General features: G+C 42.5%; 2 protein-coding genes across 13 annotated transcripts in view; one reads left to right on the top strand and one right to left on the bottom strand.

The window, feature by feature from the left end:
* LOC309525214 (uncharacterized protein) overlaps positions 1-16,041 on the top strand; it is a 168,122-nt gene that overhangs the window by 80,299 nt on the left and 71,782 nt on the right. For 2 of the 5 annotated variants that reach the window (XR_014216102.1, XM_082210733.1), the window contains 2 exons: positions 518-602; positions 2,214-2,683. The exons of 2 other annotated variants lie outside the window; for them this stretch is intronic. Coding sequence is in view for 2 of the 3 variants with exons in the window: in XM_082210733.1 (XP_082066859.1) it covers positions 518-555 (38 nt within the window). In the remaining variant the exon portion in view is untranslated. Of the gene's footprint in view, positions 1-517; positions 603-2,213; positions 2,684-16,041 lie in introns of those variants that run through there. One more of the 5 variants, XM_082210734.1, reaches the window with a different exon arrangement.
* Positions 1-16,041, bottom strand: part of ITPR1 (inositol 1,4,5-trisphosphate receptor type 1) — a 217,209-nt gene that overhangs the window by 23,563 nt on the left and 177,605 nt on the right. For all 8 annotated transcript variants that reach the window (XM_082209117.1, XM_082209119.1, XM_082209121.1 and 5 more), the window contains 7 exons: positions 13,980-14,155; positions 13,457-13,621; positions 11,455-11,650; positions 7,659-7,763; positions 3,032-3,171; positions 2,156-2,321; positions 359-519 (listed from right to left, as the gene is read on the bottom strand). In XM_082209117.1, coding sequence (XP_082065243.1) covers positions 359-519; positions 2,156-2,321; positions 3,032-3,171; positions 7,659-7,763; positions 11,455-11,650; positions 13,457-13,621; positions 13,980-14,155 — 1,109 coding nt within the window. The remainder of the gene's footprint in view (positions 1-358; positions 520-2,155; positions 2,322-3,031; positions 3,172-7,658; positions 7,764-11,454; positions 11,651-13,456; positions 13,622-13,979; positions 14,156-16,041) is intronic.

Below are 16,041 nucleotides of genomic sequence, written 5' to 3' on the forward strand. Positions count from 1 at the left end.
GTTTCATCTTCACCACCACCACCTCTTCTGATGCATATTTTGGGATTGGAAAAAGCCAACGTACAGGCAGACAGAATGGCACACTACAGCCTCTGGATAGTGACTAGGGTGGTAGGCAAAAAAACCAGTCACCTGAAAAATAATTGGAGCATTTACCACCTTTTCATGCTTTCTGCATGTTTAACCAACAATGAAGGAAACAATACTAGACTTGTTTGATTGATTGGGATACTTTTGGTTCCCCCATCTTCTTTTCCTTAGGTCTCACTTAATGGTACAAACTGGATTTGCATTTAGTTAAATCAAAAGCAAAGAAGTCTGGAAAAGCCACAGTTCAGAAACAGCATGCCCAACTCACCTTTATCATTTCAGCCACGTAGCTTTCAGGCCCGGTATATTCCGTAGAATCCTTTACTTTGACCAAGACAATGAAGAACAAGTAGTGCCACATATTATGCTCCTCTTTAATATGCTCTTCAAAAGTGACAGTCTTATTATCAAACTTGTCTCTCTCCAGACCTAAAGGGGGACACACAGCCAAGTCACCTCCCTTAAATTTTTTACAGTGGGAAAATTATCACAATGAGATGAACACATTGATGGTAACAGGATTTCCCAAATTTGTCCACCTGTCCCTTCAGAACAAAGGCTTCCATTTACACTGGTCTGTCATTTGTTCATATGGGTGAGCGGGATGTGTTGGGGGAGGAAGGCAGTTTGGCCACAGCAGCCTGCAATTCTGACCTCCCACTGTTGACATGTGGGTGCCTGGACCCTTATAACCTCCCCCTACCATTCAGTGCCAGAACCACAAGCAGCTGAAGCAACTAAAGTGGTGTTCCCACCTTAGATATCATAGATTGCAACCAGCAATGGAAACTTTTTCACTTGTGCAATGTGACTTCCTCTTCCCTCCGCATGTGCCTCTAAATCTGTTCTGGAAGGCTGGAGGAATTTCTTAAAATCTTAAACAAAACCTACTCCAGAGAAGAACAGTGAATTGGGTTTGTGACCTCACTGGTCCCCAGCCAATTAAGGCATCAGTGCTGCTCCTGCAACCAGGAATGATGTGTTGCCCCTGAGCTCAGCTGGAGGTAAAGTATTTATGTCTGCTCAAATTGCAGAAAGTGGGGCACTACCACGGGTTCTCTGCTAAAATTATGTCTTGACACCCAACTGGAGCTTTTGGTTTCAGCCACATTGCCGGGGTGGGGTGGGGTGTTCTGCAACTGTTGTATATGAAACTACTTTAGGTAGCACACTTTTTTCCGCTGCTTAAAAAACTCAAGGTATTCCATATATTGCAGGGGGAAATTGTATGGGCTTTATAGTACCCATATAAAATGCAGATGCTCAGCATGGTGCAGACCTAACACATTATAAAAACCACAGTCTTTTCTAAGCTTTGAAGAAGTTCAACTCTCTTTTTTTGAAAATGAAGTATCTCAACTCTGCATAAGTATCTGATGACTATTTATATGCCATTATTAACACTGAGTTTGTGAAAACACAATTACAGTGGTGCCTCGCAAGACGAAATTAATCCATTCCGCGAGTCTCTTCGTCTTGCGGTTTTTTCGTCTTGCGCAGCACGGCTATTAGCGGCTTAGCGGCTATTAGCAGCTTAGCGGCTTTAAGAAAAAGGAAACAAACTCGCAAGAACTTGCAAGACGTTTCGTCTTGCGAAGCAAGCCCATAGGGAAATTCGTCTTGCGGAACGACTCAAAAAACGGAAAACTCTTTCGTCTTGCGCGTTTTTCGTCTTGCGAGGCATTCGTCTTGCGAGGTACCACTGTATTATCTGCCATTCAGGTGCACATTTTACAAATACACAAGTAAGCTTGTACCCACAAGCAATTCATTTATAAAATAGTTTTAAAAACAAGTATGCAGACATAAAACAGGAATGGAAAGTCCCCTTACCAAATCAACATATTTTACAATATCAAATCAGTCATTCAGATTTACATGGAGATTCCTTCCTTCCATTCATTCATTCAAAAAGTAAGAAACATTCTACTAATTATACAAGTGATTACAAACATCACCATCAGGTAAATACTGAATCTGCTGTCGAAGCCATACATTACTATTACTGCATTTGACTCTGGGGCAGAACAGCTGCTAGTTTCATAGCACTGGGTTCAACACTTACCACAAATAAAGCATGTTGTTTTTAGTATTTCTTCTTTCTTTTGTTTCTCACTTCTTAGATCCGCAAAGGTATCAATAATAACACCAAAAATCAGATTGAGGACAATAATGATCACCATGAAGAAGAAGAGGAGGTCATAGATCACTCTTGCAGCAAAAAGGGGCTCCTAAAATAAAATAGTTTTAAGATGAACAAAATTGAAGCCTAAAAGGCTTTGGCGCAAAGAAGAGCATGCTGCACAATGCAACATGAAAAGAAAAATGATATCAAGAGGGCGTAAACTTGTGACCACTGCATACATAGATGTGTGTTTGGGGGGAAGCCTTGCTATTTATTTGCAGAGGGTGGGAAGAATTTATTTTTTGTACCTGTGGCCTTATTAAAATTGTTAGTAACTACTGTAGTGCTAGCATTCCAATAACATTAGAAAAGTTTTTACAGTAGTTCTGATATTGCATGTATTAACTGCTGCATTTCATAGGAACCTCTTTGCGTGACCAAAAGATGCTTGTATGTCACATATAGTTTTTAAAAAAATCACAACATTGTTGGGGAGTGCTTGCACAGAGCTTAATTATTACAGCAGTATTTTTCCACTTAAGAGTACTTTTAAAGTATAAGTCTCCAAGTACTCACATTCCCTTACTCTTGACAGTACTAGAACCTGTTCATTTAGTAAAGGCAATTACACACACCTACACTTAAAGTCAAATAACCAAACTCCTTTGTACATGGCACACAACTAGACTTTTTTTCCAATTGACGCAGCAACATATTTCCCCCCCATGGAAAAGTGTTCTAATCCCTTAATGGACATCTAACCCTATTTGGTTCTCTCTTGCACTACATCCCCTTTCACATATGGTGGTAATTTACCTCCTTGGAAGGTTTCCTGAGGACATCTCCAACACCACCCCCACTCCGCAGGCCATGGCTAAGCACAGTAACGATGCACATCAGCAATGTCTCGCACGTATGTTCTTTATCCTCTTCCTCAGCTTCTTCAGAAAACAGCTCTGTTAAACAAAGCAAGTTAGGGTACCATTGTGAGACAAGGTTGGTTTGCAAAACTCTCATCTAGTACATTTTTATCTTTGCTTGAATTTGCACCACCACTTTGAAGATACTCATGAAGTCAAAGGAACAGCCCTCCCTTTCTTTCGCCTCTTGAGATGCCACACCTTGGGTACAGAACGACACAAGTTGTGAGGGTGTAAAAAAATTGCACCCATTAGGAATATGGCAACAACACACCCCATCAAATGATAAGGGCTCAGCCACCATGGACCGAGTTGTGGGGACTTTAAAAATACTTCCAGAACACGATAGGAGTGATATAGGTTATTTTTTAAGACATAGATGAATAGAAAATCCTAAAGCAAACTTAAATGAATCTTAATATGGTCCTTTACCAGTTCTAGAAACATTGAACGTAGTAGCTAAAGCCAAACATGTGCACATGTGAACATACACAAAAGATACAAAACTCAATTTCTCGTTACTAATGCAGAGCTCTGAATCGCTCTGAACATAATTTTTAAGCTCACAAGAGTTACTTTGGAGCAGGACTATGGGCAGTTGCAGTCCCCCTACGATCTCCAGCTCCCTGGAAGAATCCCAAATGCTGTTTGCAGCTCTTTCCCACCTCTTTCTGGAATGGTCAGGGATGATGCGAGTTGTAGTTCAGCCACTGGTTAGTCACCTCGGATTGAAAGTCTACCCACATCTATCAGATGTGCAGGTAGAAATGGAAAATTATCTGTGCCTGTACATCTGCACTGCCCTTCTCTTCCTGGATGCAAAGGTACATGATGCAGCTGGGGAGAGTTTTGCCTGTGGAATGCACCTAGGCAGCCAAGCTGTATATCTCAGACATTTCCAATGCTCCCTGGGTCGCAGGGTGAGCAAAGCACCTTGTGGGCTACTGTCACCAAATTCAACAAGGACGGAACAGAAAAAGGCACAACAGAGAAATTTTAAAAGGAGAGGATGAAAGGTGGGGGTGCAGAGAATGCAATGACCGGCCAAGTTTAAAGCCATTTTTTTTAGGAGATGCGATTAAGCCAGTGTATGTTCCTTGCAAGCAGAGAAGAGCTGTTTTCTTTACCAAGAGGGCTAAATAGAGCTGGTACTGGAGAAACAGAAACGTAGGAGTGTAGATCTGTGGTGGTACAGAAAGAAGAATGTGTATGTGTCTGCTGGTGTGATCAAGCTATGGGGTACATACAATGGAGAGAGAGAGAACATTATGGACAGAAAACAGGAGATACAGAAGAGACCACGTGGTATGGGTTACAGAGAAGAAAGCAGCGTAATGGTGGTGGTTTAAAAAGCAGAGTCCAAGTTAAATTAAATTTCTTCTTCTTTTTCAAATAATGCAGCAATGTAGCAAAGAGAAAGTGACCATCAGAGTGATTCGACTTATGCACCACAATCATACAGAAAACGTTTCTGTTCTGTTTGGTTTATTTAAAAAAGTACGACATATCTCCCTTTTCCCCCAAGAATAGAAGCAATATACCAAGAATGACTACATCCTCATCAGGTCTTCCGACACCACTTCCTCCTCCTCCAGCTCAAGGTGGCTGGGATGAATCATTCTGTGTTTCTTAATTTGTCTTAAGGAATGAACCAGGGTAGTCTTAAAAGGACTCACTGACCTTCAGAAGTTTGAGATCTTAAAGCACTTTGACTTCCTAAGATGTTAAAATTCCATCTGGACCTGATAGCATATATTATTCATTGCAGTAACAAACAAAAAAAGTTGCAGAAAATTATGGGGGAAATGGCACTACTTAAAAGTCAATCACCATAATAAATGTGACTGAACAATCAGCCGCTCCTGGATGCTTCCAGATGGGGGGTGATCCCTTGCCAACGAGCCACTCAGATCCCATTTTCTTCTGTGTGCAGTTGGCATAAGAACATAAGAAGAGACTCTTGGTTCAGGCCAGTGACCCTTCTAGTCCAGCTTCCTTTTCCCACAGTGGCCAATCAGATGCCTGCAGGAAGCCTGAAGCAGGTACCTGAGCCCTATAGCACTCTCGCCTCCTGCAGTTTCCAGCAACTGGTATTCAGAAGCCTATTGCTTCCAACTTCGGAGGGGGAAATATAGCCTTGTCCTCCACGAATCTGTCTAATTCTCTATTAAAGCCATCCAAGTTGGTAGCCATTTCTACCTCCTGTGCGAGTGAGTTGTACAGTTTAGCTCTTTGCTGTGTGAAGAAGTACTTCCTTTTGTCCCAAACCCTCCAGCATTCAGCTTCATTGTGCAGATTCAATCTTATGCTTTTCAAAATGTATCTACAGGAAGCACTTAAGAGAAAACACAACCAACTCATATTCCCATGTTTCACAATGGGGCCAGTGGAGGTTTGTGCCTTTTTCAGGGGCTGGACAACACCCATCTCCATTTGTTCGTTTGTTTTTGAAAAAATAATCATAATACAGAGGTCTTTCACCAGTCTGAAATTTAGCTGTATTATTAATAATCATTTATTAGTTGTTCACTATAAGAGAGTCTCTGAGTGAAAAATTAAGACCTGAAGCCAAAGCATAAAATAAAGAACTGCATACAGTAGACCATTAAAGGTAAAGGTACCCCTGACCATTAGGTCTAGTTGTGGACGACTCTGAGGTTGCAGCGCTCATCTCGCTTTATTGGCCGAGAGAGCCGGCGTACAGCTTCTGGGTCATGTGGCCAGCATGACTAAGTCGCTTCTGGCGAACCAGAGCAGCACACGGAAACGCCATTTACCTTCCCGCTGGAACGGAACCTATTTATCTACTTGCACTTTGACGTGCTTTCAAACTGCTAGGTTGGCAGGAGCTGGGAACGAGCAATGGGAGCTCACCCCATCGCGGGGATTTGAACTGCCGACCTTCTGATCAGCAAGCCCTAGGCTCTGTGGTTTAGACCACAGCACCACCCGCGTCCCACAATAGACCATTACAGTGAACCATAAAAGCAGACCCAGACAAACAGCAAAACTTTAGCAGCAGAAACCAGTTGCAGCGGAATATACTGAAATGCTGATAAAGAGGTCTTGTGCTGCAGAGTAAACTGAAACTCTGATAAAGAGATCTTCTGCAAGACCTTTGTATTAAAAATAAATTTAAAAACTCCTGGTGCGTGTACAGTGTTTACAGTCTCACATAGGTTGAGAACAGCTCTTCTGAGCTGGATTGTTGATGTTCTAATGTGCCTTCTGCATACAGCAATTGGTGGAAATAGCTACTTTCACTCTCTCGAGTTGTTAAAGCATTTTTTGTTTGCAGACTAGTTAAAGGATAAAGTTTATTTGATAAGGTATTTGATTCCCCTAACAAAACACAATGGTTCTAAGAAATTTTAGTTTTGTGTATACACTGCTATTTTGGATTGTGGGCAGGCTGGCGGCTGCAGGGTTGAGCCCTCTTTTGAGGAAAGACATCATAAATTTAAAAAATGGTCATATTGTTTGGGACACTGGAGACAAAATAGCAAGGTTGTCCTCAGGTGAGAAGCAAATGGAAGTAGAAGTGTGGCAATAGAGAACAGCCACAGAAATGTTACCACGTACAACAAACCACCCACCCGAAAAAAGTAGAGGAAGCACTAACAAACTTCCACACCAGTGGCAACTACAGATGCATAATAGATTATTATTATTTGCTCATTGGATTTTCCTCAGTGAGAGGAAATCCAGATTATATGTGCAATAAAAAGAAGAAATAAGAAAAGATGGGCTGGCATTTAGTTAAGACCAATGGGGGACAAAACTTGTGTGCATGAGCAGCACTGATTCTGCAATAAACTTCCTGCTGGGGGGGGGGGAACCACACCTCTTTGTGGAAATTGAATTTTGGGGAGAAAATGATTTTGGGTGGGCAGGCAAGGGTTCTGAAAGGCAAATTTATCTGCAAGGAGAGAAAAGGATTTGAAGCATAAGTAATGGTAACTAGATGCTGTTGCTCCATAAGAATACACAAAGATCTCTGCTAGATCAGGCCTGGCTCAGGATTCTGTTTCCAGCTGCAGGCCATGAACCTCTCTGGAGGCTTGCAAGAAGGGCACAAGGGCAACAGCGTACACTGCATCTGAACACTGCATTCCTTTTAGATGCAATAGCTGGTGAGAGCAGCTTCCATGGGGCTGACCTTTGAGCATGTGGATCCCAAGGAAAAGGTTGGGTGGGAGTAGATTGTACCTCTTAAGTTTTCACTAGTTCGTGTAAACATTGTATGATGCCGATTTGCTGCCTCTAACAATGGCAATGAATACCAGAGCACTGCTTCTCAGCCTTTTGGCTAAGACCAAGCATGGGTTACCAGAGCACCAGCAACAACCAACCTTGTGGGTCCAATGCTCTATGCCAGCTTGGGATTCTAGCACAGCGTCACGTGTTGTCATCTCAGTATGTGGTAGGACTAACATGCAAAGGAAGTTGGTGTGTGTAGGTTCCATATGACATAGAAATCATGCATTGAGAGCTGCATTTAAAAACTGGTACCCGATACTTACCTGCCGAAGGAACAACAGAAGAGCAGTTTTCCCCACTCTCTATTCTGCATACGTTAGAATACAGGAACTCTGCGGTCATTGCCTCACCAGCTTCAGTATGCTGATCTGAATGTGTGCAAATTAAGACACCAAGGATGTAGCTTTAAAAACAATACACCAAAGTTCTTACACAACTATTAGAATGCACGGTTACCACTTGTTTTTTAAAAAATAATTATTGTGAATTTTAAAATGTCTGTGTTGCCGTTTAGACTCTCAAGAGGACTTGAAACAAATAAAAATGTATAAAATTTATAGGCAAAGGAAAATGCATACTGTACAAGTTTTGCCAGCTTTCTTTATAAGCTCACCAGGGTTTAACATTCAAAACCATTGATACTTTATATTGAATTAAATGTAAAAAAAAAACACCCCACCAAAACTCAATTGTTCCTGTTTACTTCATTCACAATGATACAATTACTCCATATACTTGCTTAAAAATCTGAACAACAGCTCGTAGTCATCATATATGTTGCATTTCCAAAACAGACATGGCTTTGTGACACTTCTTTTTTGTTCTGGGGTACTTGTTGTATGGGAAAGGTAGCATGTATGGAGCAGGGAAAATATTTCACTTGAATCTGTTTGAGAGATGGTCTGGCATTTATCACATGAGATTGGGGGGGTGGGCGTGTGTGTTAGTGGGTTTGCCCAGTATGGGCTATATCCCAGATCTCATTCAAGTAAAAAAAAATTCTCTGAGCCAAAGTTAACACAGATTTTTTCTTGACTTCTTTCATATGGCAGTCAGAACTGGGCCCAATTCTGTGGCAAAAAGGGACTTGAACTCTAGCCATCTTCACCTAAGGGTAGCTAAAACGTGATCATGACAACATTTCTCTAATTCATTCCACCTGATGAATGGCTGTGGCTGAAAGTGTTGTTATGCCAGCCCTGTAAAACCTTTCCAGTACTGCTATCCTTATTTGTGAGTGGGGGATTACCAGCCTAATCTGGATGTTCCTACCTAGTCCCCTGATATTGGTTATGTTTAGGGAAATACAGCCCGGGCGGGGGGGGGGGGAGGCTGCTGCAAAGTTGATTATAGTAGCAGTGCTAGGCAGACGGGGTGAAAGGGGAAAGAAAAGGACTTGGGGTGGGGGATTCTGCTTGCAAAGACAGCTTAAAGAGAAACTGTCAAGCCACCCTCTTCCAGTGCCCCTGCTGCAATGACCTACACAGCCCCTCCCCAAGGGCTATAGCTAAGGGGTGGTGAGGTGGGCCCCCGCCAGGGTGTGTGTGTGCAAAATCAGTTGCTGAGACCCTCTGCCAGGCGCCCTGTCCAGCCAGCACTCCCTGCCCACAGCCCAGGCAGAGCGGTCAAGACGGCGTGCTGGGCGGCGCCAGCTCTGGGCTGCCCCCCTCGCCCCTTGGCCCGCCTGGTAGCTGGCCTGGTGGGGCAGCCCTGAGTGCCTCATTCTGTTTGGCCATCTGGCTCTGCCTCTCCCAGACCTTGCTCAGGGTCGGGGCTGGGAAGGTCCACCAGCCTCAGCCCCTGACACTGCGTGCGCCCCTGCCTCTCCAGACGCCAAGCCTGCTCCGGAGTCATGTCACTTCTCTCTCCTTTCACACACCCTCCCTCAAGGGTGCCAACTTGAATAAAATACAGGGGGGGGGCAGGTAAGCACCACCCTGTATAATTGACCACAAGACGGAGTGAATGCACACTGTTTGAATGGGAATGCCCATTAACTGGGGGGGGGGGGACTCCTCAAATATTTTAGGGTGTGTGTGAAGGAACCTTGGCCCCAAGAAGTTGGCTCCTATGCCCTTTTCCCTATTAAAGTGGAGTGCTCCGCATGTACAGTGGTACCTCGGGTTACATACGCTTCACATTACATACGCTTCAGGTTACAGACTCCGCTAACCCAGAAATAGTACCTCAGGTTAAGAACTTTGCTTCAGGATGAGAACAGAAATCATTCTCCAGCATCGCGGCGGCAGCAGGAGGCCCCATTAGCTAAAGTGGTGCTTCAGGTTAAGAACAGTTTCAGGTTAAGAACGGACCTTCGGAACGAATTAAGTACGTAACCAGAGGTACCACTGTATAACATCATTTAGGTCAGCCTTCCCCATCTTGGTGTCCTCCTTCAATCAGAATTCATTACAAGGTGAAATGTGTTAGGAATTGAATGGGGGAGGCTTGGAGGAGAGGCAGAAAGAAGAGCTAATTTGTCCGTGGCTAGGGGGCGCAATCTGGACAGTTCTGACAGGGGCGCAAGATCACCTAGCTATGGCTCTGACCCTGAAACAACCTAGTGCCGCCTGAGCCCCACAGTTGTTAAACAGAATGCAGCTGTAGGAGTTATTAGCTACCACCATCCTTCCTCATCTGATCTATTTGCTTCGATTTCTAGCCAAAATACCCTTCCCACATTCGCACCACACAACAGGTCCCAGCAAGTCAGTTTGGTTCAATTTGCTCCCTTCTTTAAACTCCCTCCCAACCCAACCAGCGCTTAACTGCCTTCACACTCCATTGGCCAGCATGCAGGCATATACTGTATTTTTCCATCTATAAGATGCCCCCATGTCTAAGACTCCCCCTATTTTTGGGACCCAGGTTTAAGAAAATAGGGGGAGATGTATCTGTGTATAAGACGCCCCCTAATTTTTGACATTATTTTTTAGGGGGGGACGGACACCTAGTATTATACACGGAAAAATACGGTACTTATTACACTTTTGCCAGAGCAAAAGTTAACATTCCCCTCCCCTTTTCTTTTGCTCCAGACCAAGTTAACCTTTAAGCTGCACAGTGAGTCACTCTAGACTTTTCCTGGGACTCTGCTGACAATCTGCTTTATTTTGGCTACAGAAAGTTAGAGATGCAACAGAGGCAAATTGTATGCATGCTTCTCTGCCCTACCCGTGCCTGGAAAAGCAACTGCAGGTGTTTGGGCATGTGGGGAGTTTCTAGAGGCATATGAGATGCCTAAATAGGGTTAAGTTGAATTACCATTGATCAAAAATAGAGTTCCACTTGCATGCCTAGCTCTTCTCTGCCATTCTCCCCAATTTGCATCTCCATACTCTTTGATTTAAATTTTCCTGGACCAGAATTCCCCAATCTGGTGCACTTCAGATATCCCTGGAGTCTGATGCCCAGTGCTTTTTTCTAGAAAAAGAAGTGCTGGTACTGTGTACCCTTGAACACCCCCCTGAAAAAAGCACTGCTGATACCTTTCAGCCCCTGGCAGTATGGCCAATGGTTAGGGATAACATGAGCCGCAACCAAGCAACATCTGAAGAGCAATGGGCTGCGTAAAGCTATCCTAGGCATCCCCAAAAACTTTCTTTTTTTTTCTTTTTGCCAAAAATGTACAAAAAGGAAATTATGTAAGACGATTATATGATCTTTTAAAAATCACAAGTATGTCTAGAACACATAACATGATTATATTTGGTCCTCTGCTGGGTCACTATGGGCTATTTTGGAACACACGGACATAGTTTTGATCACAAAGTACTAGATAATCCCTCCTAATGTGTGCTACAGGGCAAAAAACATCCACATTATTCTCCAAAGGAGCTATTGATGCAGTCATGTTTTATTTTCAGCCTCATTATCTATGCTTTCAAAGCACCAAGACCTAAATTTTTGGCAGAATGTTCTCTAAGGAAATCTGATTTTAGCAGGCAGTCATCTGCGGAGAGAGCACAATATTCACAGGATAAACCCCCTTGGTGCATTTGCATGGATAGAAAACTTTGGGGGGCAGGGGGAGAGGTTTAAGATGATTCTGGTACGAACCTGGCGACAACGTCTCATTAGGGAGCTTATCTACTTCCAAGATAAAGTCATCCTTGAAAAACAGGTAGCCCACTATCGAGAACAGGTAAACCAAGATAAGAGCAAGAACAGCAGTCAGGATGATGGAGCGTCCATTGCGAGTGACACTTTTAATGACATTCAACAAAGTCTCTTCTCTGTACACCAAGTCAAAAAGCTGGAAAAAGGGCAGTTCAGAATGTTTAATCAGTTCACTTTTGACTACAGATAGCACCATGATACCTAATAACCTACATGAACGGTGCAATATTTTGACGTACATGCTTTTCATGGTAATAAATTTTTGGAGGCCACAGTTTAGAATCACTTTTTAAAACAACTCTAACAAAATTTAAAAAAACAAAACGAAAACAGCAACATTATTAAACCAAGAACATGGAAAGCCATAGTAAAGGAGTGTATTGAGGGCCAGAGTTTTTCTTTCAAAATCCCCTCAAAAATTATAAACATAGCTGGCTTTCTTGTTCCAGAACCTTGCTGAACTTAGCTGCTTTCTAGCTCATAAATTACAAGATATGCCAAGTCACAAATAGTGTCATAGTGATCACATCACTGCATCCTTCGGGTTTTTCTCCACTGCCAGTTTGCTCTGTATACATACCATTGGGCTGCAATATAATCAAAGACTGAAATTGGACATGGAAATTCCCATATGAGTAGTTCATGTATCAGTGAAAAGCCACAATGCAGCCTGATGGAAAATTTGCTGCCTCTTTGACTGCAGTAACACCAGAAGACCGTGAGCCCGAGTCAAAGGAAGTTAGTCACCCGGAAGTCCATTGACAGAAATATACGTTACCTTGTAAACAGCATGTCCCCAAATCTCAATTTGCTCAGGTAACAGAACTCGGAGGTGGATGGATCATAATTAAGGGTCACTTCAAAAGTTTTCCAACCATATCCCCCACTTTCAAGTGAGGAGAGATTTCAGGTGAAAGCGGCCTGTTTCAATCATGCTCACCCTCCCCTTCTCCAGGTTTTGTGGCAGTGGCAATATCCCTACGTAACTAGCTGCCTACCCTTCCCCACCCACCTGGGAATGATGGTTTGTTATCACATGACATCATTCCAAAGGGAATTAGGGTGTTTTTTTTTAATTTTAAGAAAAGGTGTCTGTGTTATTTAAACCCAGCAATGCTACTTGTAATGATGAAACGGCGTAATTCACAGGAGCAGGTGTTGGTGGTAAAATGTCTTCTTCCTGTCACCAGAAGAGCTACTGCAAGCATTCTATTTTGATCTCTTTGTCACCCCCTCTTGAAAATTGCCAAAAATGCCTGCCATATTTGCACCCCACAATTGGGGTGGCAAAAATGGTTGGGGGTGGTGCTTTCAGGCCCTTGGCACATCTGTAGTAGAGATGAACAGGATGTGAGAAGAAAACTAGATGGGTCACTGGCCTGATTCAGTAGGCTCTTTTTACATTCTTAATAGGTGTTCTCAGTGTTTTGTAGTGATGTCATTTGAAGTTTGCAATATAAATTGGCCAACTCATAACTTTAGGCTGCTTTATGAATTGAGCAGCAATTTGCCCATAAATTCTACTCTGGCTTAGAATAAAAATGAGGTTCCGTGCATGCAGATCAAGGACATAAAAGCGAGCTGCTTTGTAGTCACATGTAAAAGATTTATTTCACATTGAACTGCCTTTGCTTATGTAAACACTTGTTAACTGCTGTGAAGTACATGACCAGATCACATGGCTGAATATCTTTGCTGTTTTGGTAACTGTCAATGATTTCTTGAAAATATTGTATGTCTAACCTAAAACCTTCTCTTGTCCCTTTGCGTATTTGTTTGGAAAGTGGAGGGGCAGTTGAATTTCTGAGCTGCTTTCTGCCATGGCTGGTGCTGGGAATCATCTGAAAGTCAGCTTAAACCCATTTAGCATCATTCAAGGTCACTAATATCTACAGTCATCAAGTACAGTAAAAAATATAAATTGTTGGGATTAAACGCTTACCAGCAAGCTGTAGAAAAATTCATGAACGAAAAGCCCCATTGCGCAAATAAGAAGATATAGTAGATGATAAAGGAACTCCACATCCAAGATCATGGCTTTGTATCCTCGAGTGAATGTTCCACAGTTACCAACAAAACTCATCAGAAATATTATTTTGTTACAAACCTGTGGAGCACAGGACAGAAGATGAATGCCTGGAGAACATTCGTTCTTGAGCATATTTTAGAAAACACAACACACCAGTTCCAGCATTCTTCTTTTAAACTGGGGTAGCTAACTGGTGACTCTCCAGACCTTACGGAACCACAGTTCCCATCATCCACAGTGAGTGGTTAGGGATGATTGGGAGCAGCAACTGGAGGGCTGTAGGTTAGCCACAATTGATTGAAACCCTGGGGGGGGGGGTGTTGTTAATGATTAATGATTTATGGCAGAACAATGAATTTTTAACATACAAGCATGTAGAGAATATTTCATGGTGCAGGGCAAGAAAATTTCAGAGAGACTTCTATCTGATACTTACATTGAAAGCCCCCAGAAGAAATAATGTTGGCTGCAAGCCTACAGAAAATATTAGCCGCAGTATTGTGGAAGCTATTAAGGCTCTAATGCCGTGGGGTTTAGGTAAGGCAACAACTATGGCAAATGATATCAGCATGGCTGTCCAAAGTAAGCCTGACAAGTGGGGCTCCAATGTACCTGAGGAGAGGAAGACACCCAAAGACAGTTCATTGTTTATTCAGTTTAAAATTTATCCTGCTTGCTCCACAAAGTCCCCTGGGCTGCTAAGAACAATATCTCAAACAATATCAGTTTGAAATATGCCAACAAACAGCATCTATAACTTACAGACTGGCATGGGCAACAAAGCAAGACATTAAAAAAAAACTAAGCAGTAGATTATAGTAAACATGCACCAGCCTTCCCCACAGCCCCCAGACAAACCTTCTAGGGATGGGGGAATTTAACTGCCCTGGTTTGGCAGCATCCCTCCTCACCTGACACAAAATTTTCAAAACTGCCCTTGGAAGTGCCATATTCTGATATACACATTTAGTATTGCTTATTAACCTTTTGGCTACTATTTTTGGACCGATAAGTGGTTGAGTACATAAAAGTCTGTTGTGGTTAGCTAATGATCAGTCTGAAATGGCCCTGGCGCAAACAGCGCACTTTTGTTGCTCCTGTTCCTGTTTCAGAAAGCATCCGACATCAACTCCAATGCGGTAGCCAACATCAGTCAAAATACCCTTTTCATTTTAAATAAATATCTTGAAAACCTAGCTAGGAATGTGTCCTATGGGATCCAACAGAAATCACCTGACATTAGAGATACATGGTTGCTTGCCATCATTTTAAGGGAATTGGAGTTATACTGAAAGTGGGGCATGAACTCACCCTACTTCTTTTCCCCCCTTGTAAACAGGCTTTTGTATAGTTTCACAAACGTTACACCTTGAAGAGAAAGTGCTTAAAATAATAATATGAAGCAATTATTGCAATATCAAAGTTCTCATTGCAAGGGTCCCTCGTTGCCAGTTTGTGAGCACTCAACACTTTCTCCTTCCGTGGCCAAAAGTGGTGAAGTCCCACTTCCACATGTGAAAACTAGCTTACTTGTCAATGGCCCATAAGTCAAACAGTGGTGAAAATTGTGTGTGTGTGTGTGTGTTTAAAGACCTGGTTTTGGTTTCTTTCTACCATTTCTGCTCATTATCTTTTCAAGTCTCAGTAATGGGAACCTTGTGCTGAATTGCCTCATATAAATATACCAATTAATAAATTAATACAAAATAATGGATAGAAACCTGCATTAAAATGTGAAAGCTGTCATATTAATAAAACTCCAACTGAACTTGGAGCTCAACTCCAGGTGAAATCACGCCAACATTGATGCAAAAGCGTGTTATTACTTCTCTTTCCCAATAAGCCACGTAGAAATGTGACTTAACTGCAACATGCATTGTGAGGCACCCTTGTTTTATGTTTACAAAGTAGCTGCAGCGGAGCAAAGCTGGTAGGATGCAGCTCTAACATCACAGGCTATATTAATGAACCTAACATCCATTCCATAGCCACTGGCTGAAGTGTTTATGTTGTGCACTCAGAACATAACTTTCCGTGATATTCTGCTCTCTTGCGGCAGATATACACTGCAGATATAAATTGGTTCCATACTAGTTTAATGGTCATGATGTCCTCCAAAAACTCCCGGGAACTCTAGTTTTGTGAGACTCCTGAAAATTCTGAATCTGGGATCTGTTTTATACAGCTACCATCCTCAGGGTTCCCTGAGGCAAGGAACTGCTGTAACCATTTTTAAGTAGGGAAATTTGCAGCTTCCAGTCTAACTTGAAGTGTACCATCTGGACTAGCATGCATGCTCTTTGCTCAAAAACATCAAAATGAATATTAAAATTTGCATTTTGAGATAAAACACCTTTAGAGCTGTGCATTTTGAAAGCCAACACTTCTCCCAGATCCTAATCTGACACACTGCTTGAGATGTAAAGGTAAAGGTAAATGACCCCTGACAGTTAAGTCCAGCCGTGAACGACTCTGGGGTTGCGGCGCTCATCTCACTT

The sequence above is a fragment of the Podarcis vaucheri genome (genome assembly GCF_965113315.1).
Source record: "Podarcis vaucheri genome assembly, chromosome: 2".
Lineage (NCBI taxonomy): Eukaryota > Metazoa > Chordata > Lepidosauria > Squamata > Lacertidae > Podarcis > Podarcis vaucheri.